Source organism: Anolis sagrei, chromosome 5 (assembly GCF_037176765.1).
Source record: "Anolis sagrei isolate rAnoSag1 chromosome 5, rAnoSag1.mat, whole genome shotgun sequence".
In the NCBI taxonomy this organism is placed as follows: Eukaryota; Metazoa; Chordata; class Lepidosauria; order Squamata; family Dactyloidae; genus Anolis; species Anolis sagrei.
Genome location: NC_090025.1, coordinates 168,579,691 through 168,590,955, shown reverse-complemented (window position 1 = coordinate 168,590,955; position 11,265 = coordinate 168,579,691). Strand labels below are relative to the sequence as shown.

The following is an 11,265-nucleotide window of genomic DNA, read 5'->3' as shown; positions in this document are numbered from 1 at the left end:
TTGTACCAACTGTCAAAACCACTCCTTCCTGTCTATTGCATCTCTACAATCAATTGTGACTCTGTTGGTAACTAATTGTTTTATATTGCGATTAAGATGCTTGAAGTGGTAAAGGGAAGTTGTTTTTCCAATGCTAGCATTAATTAGCAGGAAGTAGAGTTCTAGTAAAAACATCCAATCATCCGGGCATCCCCTGGGCAACGTCCTTGCAGAAGGCCAATTCTCTCACACCAGAAGTGACTTGCAGTTTCTCAAGTCGCTCCTGACACGACCAAAAAAAAAAAAGAGTTCTAGTTATCTTACAGTGATCTCATATGGTGTTTGAATGTATACCCAATCCTGTAGTTCAAGTACCCTCTTTTATCCAGAACTTCAACTACAAAAATACAATAGTTACAATCATATAACTAGTTATAATCATTATAATTAGATACTGATTTTTAAATCACTAAAATAAACATGTGCTTGTGTGTTTGTGTGTGTGTGTACAGAGTAAACCTTTCTTAGCCCATCCACAGTTGTCAATGGAGTAGTACTGAATCTCTCTGATAAGTGAAGAGGGGGAATATGGGAACCCATCCCTGTCTCTTGATAAAACACAAGTAGAAATTGTCCTTTGTTTTTTTCTGAAGGTTAGCAAAGTTCGTCTACAGTATGAATGAACAGCAGGAATGCCATGCAGTGGAATTCAAAAAAGATATTAGTTTCCTTGCAGGAATATATATGGAAAGGAAACTAATTATTGAAAGGGTGGAGGAGTAAATTACTGTCATGGTTTATTAAACACAAGCTAAGCCTTGGCAGAGTCAATTTTCAACTTGGCCTGGAGCATGTGTGCTGGGGTCCAGTGCTGCTGCTGAATGCATCTATTAATTATCAGGCAAAGCAGTGAATAAGCATTCAGGTGCCAGCATCTGGTTGGCATAATACAAAACGATTCAGATGAACAGAGGTTGGTGCCACTGCAAAGAAATCTAATAAAGCTGTCAGAGCAGCCAACCAAATTGTAGACAAAGTTGAAAAAGCACACTCAAGAGTAGTTGAAATGTCTGGATATTTGCTCAGAAATAATTCCATTTTTTGGTGTTCGCTGATAGAAATGTTCACGCTTGTGTTGCAGCTCTTATGTGGACAACAAAGTGCATATGTGTTTAATATTTATGTGCAGCATTTTTGTGTTACTAGCTGACTTCCGCATTTAAATTATCTAATTTTAGCTACATTTTTGTTAATGCTAAGCACTTCTAAATCCTACAGAATACTTACATCCTACATTGTGAAGATTTACTGAGAAATAAGTACTCCTTTGTAAAATGGGGCTTACACCTAGTAAACATGGTTGCAATTATGTATTTATAGACAGGAATATTCTGAAGTATTTTGTCCTAAACCATCCTCCTCCAAATGTGCTGGAGAATCATTCACATTTCTAGCCATCATGACCATTAGGCATCCTGGGTAGGGACAATGGAGCGTATAATTCAGAACTTCTGAATTATGTGTTGGAGAAGGTTGTTTTAGACTTATGTATGGCAAAAAACACAATATAGATGCCTTTTTAAAGCATGCTGATGAAGATGATGCTTTTGAGCAAGAATGAATTAACATTAATCCAATTGTTAGTACCAAGTAAAACCCATTTGGCACCTAACATAAATTGATTCAATTTAAACTATTAGATTTAGGCCTTAAGGTGAAGGCTAGAATCCCATTGGTTAGTCACAATAAGAATAGACCCATTAAACTAGTTGTTGAAAGGTGAATATAGTTTGTGCTGTGAGCTTTCAAGTTGTCTCCAATTTTGTATCATGCCTGTTGTGTAGTTTTCTTTGTAAGATTTAGACAGATCTACTAAAGACTAAGATAATATGATTTGCCCAAGTGCACCTTGGAGTGAAGATGTAAGCCACAATTGCCTAGAATCCCAGTTCATTCAGTATTCTATCCTGGTAAAGGCAAACAATAAGATTTAGGCCAAAGTCACATTTTTGTTTGCTACATCTAGGATAAATGGCATAAATGTTGTGTATACAATAAGAAGGGAGCTAGTTTACTTCTGGCAGTGACATCTCCGGCCCATCCTCTGATCAGATATCAACCAGCATGCCAATGCCTTAAATCAAGAAATAACTTTCTAAGATCCACAGGGATACTTGCAGGAACACCTCAGCAAGTGAGAGTCTAAAAGTGGCAAGCTAAAATCCAGAACCTCAAGTCATGGTTGATACCAAATGAGAGACCCCCCCCCCCCCCCAGGCACACAAAACACTGGGTGACTTGGAAGGCGCTGAGCAGACTGCGCTCTGGCACCATAAGATGCAGAGCCAACCATAAGAAATGGGGCCACATAGTGGAGCCCATGACATGCGAGAGTGGAGAAGAGTATACCACAGACCACCTATTACAATGCAGTCTGAGCCCTGCCACATGCACAATGGAGGACCTCCTTATAGCAACACCAGAGGCACACCAAGTGGACAGCTACTTGTCAAAGGACATTTAATATAATGCCAAGTTTTTAGACTTTGTGTTTTTTTTAAAATACATTACAACTGTACCCTTGGTTTGCTCCTGATATGATAAATAAAAAATAAAGTTTACTTCTTTTCCTTTTCTGTGAAGCAGATGAGTAATTTGATTTCAACAAATAATTATTAAGAGACAATTGAAGTGGTCGGTTCTTTCAGTTTCTTCTTCCAAGTCAGCTAATGTTGTTCAAAGATTTTTCAAAGCATGTTAGATCAATGACATGAATTAAGAAACATGAACCATGTTTCTGTGAATTACACCACCTTGCTGAACAGCTTTCACTTGATATCATTGTGATTAAAGGATACCAACAGCTTTCTCTGTAGTGCTTTCTTCAAGCACTGGCACTTCTGGGGAAAAAAAAAACTTTATCAAAAGTCTAAACAATAGAGAGTATTGTGGCATCTTTTATTAAGGCCTTTTTGTGGACTACAGCCCAGAATTTCCAGGAAAGATTCCAGTGTGAAACTGATGAAGAAGAGGTTGAACATCTAAGGCTGGAATGGAAACCAAAAGGCTTTTAATCATATTTTGGCTGGCATCCTGTTTGTTTGTGACATATCCAATGGAAGTCCTTCTTACACCTGAGTATGTCTTTATCATTATGGAAGTTTGTATTTTCTTTCACTCTTTACAATGACTAAAGCTTCTCAAGAACGCATAGTTTACCTGCAGTAGTTCTTCTGAACAGCAGGCCTCCTCCCCTTCCTGCGTCATTTCCTTCCACCAGGATGACACAAGGAGGAATGTAATGGCAGTAGATACATTTTATTTAATTTTGAGAGGGGGGAATTGGGCTTTGGAGGGAGAGAGTGGAGTCCGAAAAACTGTGTGGATTGGGCCTGGGAATCGTGTGATGGTCCCTGGGTCTAATCCTCCCCGGGGTTGCACCTGGCAAGACCCGGATCTTACCTTAAGATCTGGATCTTACCAGGTATTTAGTTAATTCAGAACAAACCAGAGAAACCTTAGTTAGTTCCAAATTAATTTGTTTTTACAGGAGGCGTCATTTGGATGCCTCCGGTAAAAATCCAGACAGGTCCCAGAACATAGGCCCATAGTCAGCATGATCAATAGTGAGGAATGCTGGGAACTTGCAATCCAATAACACATGGGCAGTTGCATGAGATTCCAGCTTTGATCTACAGAAAAATGTTTTATATTTAATATGATTTAACCCATCCATTTGATTGGACTGAGTCACTGGTGCTGACCAACACTCAGTTGTACAATGTGTAAGAACAGAGGAAACAACATTTACTCCATCTTGAAAAGTGAGTTGTAGTCCACATTACAAAAACTTATTCCACTATAAAATCCATTAATCTTTAAGATGTCACGAAACTCTTTGTTGTTACTGATCAACATGGGCATCTCCTTAAAACTAAGCCCACGCCCTATCAACCAGGACATGAATCACTGAACTTTAATTAATTTAGAAGACTTGTGCAAACAGCACATTTCTAGTTATTTGGGATTCTTTAATCATGAATTCTGATAATTACCCCATGAATATAATTGCATGGCCAGCATGTTATTGACTTGAGAAAATATTGCTTTATTATTCTTGGGTGCATTTATTGTGCATCTGTATTTCAGATTCATTTTGCTGACTGCAGAGTTGGGTGGAATGCAGATTTATCAAACAGGATGCTACAGACTGGGGTGATCTATCCTGGAGCAGTGTGATTTGGGATTCATCTGAAGCAGTTGCAGAGCCCTAGTAATCTAGCCCTGGAGCAGGCTGAAGGATTTACGTTTCCTGGTTATTTATGGAGTAAGTTATACTCCATAAATGGAATAAGGCAATTACAGCGAGATGAATATGGTCTCTGCTGTTTCAGCCATTTGCAGTGTCTCTTTAGCTTTTTATCATTTTTTTTCTTATAGATTGTTACAAAAGTTATGCTCTGAATGAAAGTATACCTACCCAAATCCCAGAGTAATCATGTAATCTGTTCTGATCCAATTTATGTACCAGTGATTTAGGATAGCCGGGGGAGGGGAACATGAATCTGACTAGCAGTCAGATTCAGGAGGTCTGTGTGGATCATGGGTTTCATTAGATAAGATAGATGTCTTGGTACACATTACAGTAGAGTGAAAGAGCACAAAAATACAAAGTACTTGTCCGGTCACTTTCTGTGAGTTTTTGACTGGCTCTCAAACAGTTCTTCCAGAGTTCTGAACTTGATGCTGGAGTCTTGAATTCTGGAATGTGTTCATCACTGATCAGCATCTGATATGTAACTCCTGGAAAACCATCACACCTTAGGTAGGTAGCTTAAAATTGTACGCACAAGAGACTAAATGAGACAATTAGGAAATATGGGAGTGTCATAGAATAAGGTATGTATATAGACCACAGTGTAGTCTATAGAGTGTGGATATGGCAAGAACGTTAGCACTGATAGGGGAAGGAAGAGAGACACATTTCTCATTTATTCAAACTCTTCTCTCTCTGTGACATTGCAACCAAATACAAGTAGCCCAAACAAGGGTAGTGCATTAAACCTCATCTCCTCCATCCATGTAAACACAACATTAATACCGAAGGAAAAAAAGAAAGAAAAAAGTCTAGTGTCTGGTTGCATGTCTCTGTTGCTTGTTCACTTTCTTCAGCTATGCTTGTCATACATTCCTACATGGTAACCGTTCCTGCAAATTAAATCAGCCTGGTCCAAGTAAACATTATCCACATTCCCCTAAACAGCCTCTTCTCTCCCCCCGACTCAAATGGGGAGCAAATTCCTTTAAATTTTACTCCTTTATTATAATAAACTCCTTTACTGAAGTAATTTCTCAAATGTCTGCAGCATCCGGTGGCTACTGAGGCTTAATAGTCACATTTCTTTCTCCCATTTAGTAACAACATCCACAAACATCACTAGTATGTGGGCAGGTTTGCTGTGGAAGAACCAACAGGTCGAATGTGCCCCATAAAATGACCTGTCATTGCTTTTACTTGGTCTTTTTTGTTTCTTAAAACAATGTTACTCAGATTTGGCCTCTTTTTTTTTTAGTACAGATACCTGAACCAACACCTCTTATGTGGGAGGAGGACTTAAGATGCCTTCATGAGACAGTAAAGGTACAGATCTTCTTAGGTGAAGGGCTAGAGCTGAAAATGAATATGAAGTGCCAAAGGGGCTGCAATATAGGATTTTTTAAAAACCCAAAGGGACATGGTCAGAACAGGTGGCAGTAGAGGGGAGCTGGAAAATGGTCCATCTTTGCAACATTAGAGAAATGAGCAAGTGACACAACAGAAATGTCTACACAGTAAAGCTGCAGATATTTCAGGATACAATATACCACAAATCCTGTTTTTAGAAATAACTCCCCTTCATCTGACAGGGAAAATCTGGTCCGTCTTGCTCTATAGTGTTCTTCAGTAAATAGACACCAGTTGTCTAACAGATGCAAACACCCCTTTTAAAGAAGTGGAGCCCCCATTTTCAAATTCACAGAACGGTGACCTGAAAGTCTTCCTTTACATATTTTTTAAAAAATGTTGAAATATTAAATAGCAACATGAAAGCCTATATTCCAAAGAAGATCTGTTTTTGCTGTGCAATTTTTAAGAGCAAATACTCCATCCCGGTTGTTCCTGCCACCCTGTGTGCTGCCAATGGATATGAGTACTGCTCTTCCTTCCCACCTCCCATTTATTCAGACTTTGTGGATAATAAAACCAAAGGCCTTAGGGTGGCAGATGATTGGTGGATTGTGAGCAGAATCTGGAGACAGCCTGTTCCAAATGTCTATTATCAGAACTGCTCAATGTTTGTTTGTTTGTTTTTAAAAAAGAAGAAAACAAAGGTGTCTCTCAGTTCCAGGCTAAAGGACTGGGGCTGCACACTTGAAATAGCTCCTCCTTTTCAGTCTTTCTTCTTTAACAGTCCCGGTGGTGCTAGCTGTTGTTCTCTGCCGTGAGATATTTCAGTGCTGCAAAGCCATAGCGGCGTGACATATCCTGCTGAAATTCTTCCTTGAGGGTCTTGAGACAGATACGATATTGCTTGTTGGACCGGAATTTGGTGATGTCAAAGCTGGGAGCATGTGGCATGTGGATCATATAGGCATTGGGCAGCACTGTGAATTCATACTCCTGAGGAAAACAGACAGATTAAAAGTGAGTAGCCTGCCCAGCATTTCTTGAAAGAAACTTTCCTCAGCTTTTCTCTCTTCTTCCTAACACCCCAATGATCTTCAGTATAGCTTTGTGTAATAAGAAACTGGAGCTTATGAAGATTCCCTACAAATTGATTTGCAAATTTGGACTTCATCTCCACTTTTTACCCTCCCCTCTCTTTGTTGGCTTTGTTGGGGTGCTACAGGGTTCTATCCTGGGCCCAGTGCTGTTCAACATCTTTTACAATGACTTGGAATAAGGTTTAAAAGGTCTGCTCATCAAGTTTGCAAATAACACTAAATTGGGAGGGATAACTAATACTCCAGAGGATAGAATCAGAATTCAAAATGACTTTAACAGATTAGAGAGGTGTGGCAAAATGAACAAAATGAATTTCATCAAGGGGAATTGTAAAATACTACACTTATGACCTGATTACATGTCCTCCCCCCCCCCCCCCCCGGTGCCATTTCTTCAGCAAGCATGGTGAAACGGTAGGTGCGCGCAGTGACTCAGTCACCCTCCCCCCAGAACAGCTTTAGTGGGGTGACACTTCCCCCATCACATGGGCGATATTTCCATCCACCAGGATAGAGTTGAGCTGGCTCCAATGTTGACAAGAAGCATTCTAGGACACTTCCACACCAGTTGGAGGAGGGGCCTCTGCCAGAAGATGAGGGATGTCATGTGATGGGATGCATACCCATCCATCCTTCAACTGGCTGGCAAGCAACCTAAGATGCTTCAATTCATAAGTATGGTGAGAAAAAATGAAATGAAAAGATACAGGATGGGTGATGTACTGCTCAACCACAGTACATGTGAAAAAGATCTTGGGAGTCTTAGTTAACAATATGTTGAACATGAGCCAACAGTGTGATGCAGCAGCTAAAAAATGAATGTGCCACATTAAAAGGAGTACAGTGTCTAGATTAAGGACAGTAATAGTTCCCCTCTATTCTGCTTTGGTCAGACCTCACCTGGAATACTGTGTACATATCTGGGCACCACAATTCAACAGATATATTAACAAGTGTCCAGAGGAGAATGACCAAAATGATCAAAAGTCTGGATATATTTATTATAGCATATGGAAGAGAAGGTTGAGTGGATAAATGATCACCTTGTATAAATATTTGAAAAACTGTCATAAGGAAGAGGGAGGAGGCTTGTTTTCTGCTACCCTGGAGACTAGGAGTTGGAGCAATTGATTCATATTACAAGAAAGGAGATTTCACCTGAATATTAGGAAGAACTTCCTGACTGTAAGAGCTGTTCAACAGTGGAACTCTCTGCCTCAGAGTGTGGTGGAAGCTCCTCATTTGGAGGCCTTTAAACAGAGGCTGGATGGCCATCTGTCAGTGATACTTTGAGTGTACTTTTCCTGCATGGCAGGGGGTTGGACTGGATGGTCCATGTGGTCTCTTCCAACTCTATGATTTTATGATTTAGCCTTACCTCTGCTCTCAAGCAAACTATTTAGTATCCTATTTAATTAGGACTTTGGAAACTCTGGCTTGCATTACTTGCTTTGACATACAAAGTAATTGTTAAGACTGATCAGGGGAAGAAGGTTTACGTTAGAGAGGAGAGAATAGGAAGAAATATCCAGCTCTCCATACTGCTTCTTCATTCGCTGATTACAGTTTTATGTCTACACTGAATCTGCATGGCATTTTGGATAGTGAATGAAAAAACAATATTTAAGAATTCCAACCACTTTCTTTGGTTTTGATATTGCACTTTGAGGCAGAACATTTCTGAGTTATATCCAAATACATGGGGCATTAAATCTGGGGATTTTGTCATTGCTAAAGAAAAAATGACAGCTGAAATGCTGCTCAGCTCACCCCAGGCTGCTGTTTCAAAGAATTACAGCTTTACAACCCAGGGCTACCTGAACAGCTCTCAAGTAGCTCTACTCTACAGAGAGATGATGTTCCATGTTAATCACTCTGCATTTATTGCAGGGTTTTAGTGAAAGAGCAGGCATCTGCAAGCACTCAAAAGCTGCATTTACATCAAATGTACCAGGTTTTTACTGAAAGAGGTCACAAATAGACAAATGCAGAGTATTGGCAAAGCATGGCAGAATTCTGGGAAAAAATAATAATTTATTATAGAGTTCCAGGAAAACACATAATCTGTGTCTTATCAATTTCCATTTGTTCTATTCCTGTGACCACAGAATTGCTCACCAATAACCATTATATACACAGTCCTCTCTTTAAAAAGACCAACTGTCATTTAGATATCACACTAAATTGTAAGCCATATTTTTAAATTAAGGATCAGATAATGTTGGTCTATATTTCCCAGGAGCCCTAACTAGCATAGACAAATGGTAAGGAATACTGAGGGTTTAGTAATAGTTTAACAATAACATTTAACAATTCTATAGTTGGACATACCAATAGTTATTTGTAACATTTGATCTGCATATAGTTCAAATAATAAAAAAATGAACCCATACATACCCTAAGTCCCATAGCTGGAGAAAAAGTGGGATTAAAATACTTAAAATAACAATAGTAAGGAAAAAAAATAGCATCAGCTAAGAATCAGTGTATTTTCTCTGAATAAATGTCTGGAGGAAGTAATGGGTTGGATGAGAAAAAAATAATCCTAACCAAAGGTTGGCAATGCATCAACCAGTCCTGGACAGGGTTACATTCCCCCCGAAAGACTGTGTTCACAGCTTCTGAATCATTGTTCTAGTCCAGACCAGACAGATACAATAGCCAGAAGTACTTACTAGTACTCCTGGCTGTGTAATCAATGACTTTTTTTTTTTTTAAAAAAAACCACAGCCAGGAGTACTACTTTTTTTAAAAAAAAAGTCATTACAAAATTAGGGGGTGCCGGCATTTCATTTCTAAAATGTTTCTAAAGTATCGTTTGTAAAAATGTCATTACTATAACAGGAGTAAATGACATTTTGTTACTTTTTGTTATAGTAATTGTGCAAGTGGGGACACTCCTTTCTCCCTAATTTTTACAGCTATTAGGGTGCAACTTGCTACAATGGTAGAACACATTTACCATGGTTAGCCGATCAAATGTCAGAATGTTTCGCTTATCCATGGAGTTTTGGGGAATTTTCAAAGTTTTTATACACAACATTTTTTTTAAAAAAAACTACAAGAGCTATCTCCTTGGATTTTCTATACAATGACACAAGATAACAAGGGATCCCCCAAATATCAGAAATATTCATATATCTACTGATTTTAGGTAATTATTTTATAAAAAAACATTTTTTTAAAGTCACAAAAGATATCCTATTGAACGTATCTCATACTAACCAACAAAACTTCAATTTAGGGATCTCTTCCCAGCCCAGCACAGAGATTTACTTACTAAAAGTATCAGACAGTCCACCTCTTTGCAGATTCAACAATTTATTGGAACTCTTGGTTGGCTGCTGCTAAGGAGGGACAGATCTCTCCCGTATTCTGATTGGGGCTTTCTAGTGCTGAGCAGAATTGTGGGAAATGTAGTTTAGAGCAGGGCCTTTTGAATTCTCTGCCATATGGCTCCTCACCTTCCGAAACTACATTTCCCACAATTCTGTGCTTTCTCAGCCTCCTTTGCAGTGAACTCTGCTTTATCCTTGTTGCTTCCCTCTTCTAATAGCGAGAGGTCATTAATTTAAGAAAGAAAGGCAGCCTTTTTGGCTTTGCTTTGCTTCCTTACATTGAAAATGAAACTGACTTTGGGAAGCTTCCAATATTTGTAAGATTCAAACAAAAAAGTATTGAATAAGTTTTGATTCTTAAGTTTTTGGCATGTGCCATGCCCACGTGTCGGATATTGCATTGAATTTAATCCGACTTACAATGACTAACAAAAAATTGCTCACCCCTAGTACTTACTATCACCTGTTATGCCAGTTGCACCCCTCCTAGGCTGGACTTTTGTAATGTGCTATACGTTGAGATGCATGTGTACCAAGTTCTGAAAACCCAATTTGTACAAAACATGGCACCTGGACTGATTGTGATCATATTACACCAATCTTAAAGTCACTTTGCTGGATATCAATTAATGTTTGGGCTAGGTATAAAAGGCTGGTTGTTACTTTTAATGCCGAAATGGCTTGAACACAGGTTACTTACAGGATCACTCTTGTCTTCATAATGTACCCTGTATGCACAGGTCTTCTGGGGACCATCTACTTCAGTCAGGACCAGGTTGGCAACTCTTAACTAGAGGACTTTCCCCCCAATTAGTGGAAAGATTCAACAGCTGGATACGCTGTTTGAATTTAAAACAGCATTATAGACCAATCCCTTCTGGCAGGCCTATCCAGATGGTTTTTAAATTAGCAATTGATTGTTTTTAATCTATATGCTTTTTCAACTGATGTTATGCTCTTTTAAACGATCATGTACTTTTAATTGGTGTTTGCATATTTAAACTATGCTACACATTTATTTGTTGTTGTATTTTAACTTGTTGTTCTTCACCTTGATAGACAGAGAAAGTAAGAAATAGATGTTGTTTTTGTTGTTGTTATGGTCATCATTAAAGAAGGAACTGGCCAAACTATCACCATAATTGAACAGGGTACACCAGCAATATATATTTGCTTCAGCAGT

The 11,265-nt window shown here is 38.8% G+C and overlaps 1 protein-coding gene across 1 annotated transcript in view; it reads right to left on the bottom strand.

Moving 5' to 3' along the window:
- Positions 1-4,940: 4,940 nt before the first annotated feature.
- The window catches only part of LARGE1 (LARGE xylosyl- and glucuronyltransferase 1), a 388,170-nt gene continuing 381,845 nt past the window's right edge, over positions 4,941-11,265 (bottom strand). Inside the window, exon 15 of the mRNA XM_060776947.2 lies at positions 4,941-6,640. Coding sequence (XP_060632930.2) covers positions 6,443-6,640 — 198 coding nt within the window. The 3' untranslated portion in view covers positions 4,941-6,442. The remainder of the gene's footprint in view (positions 6,641-11,265) is intronic.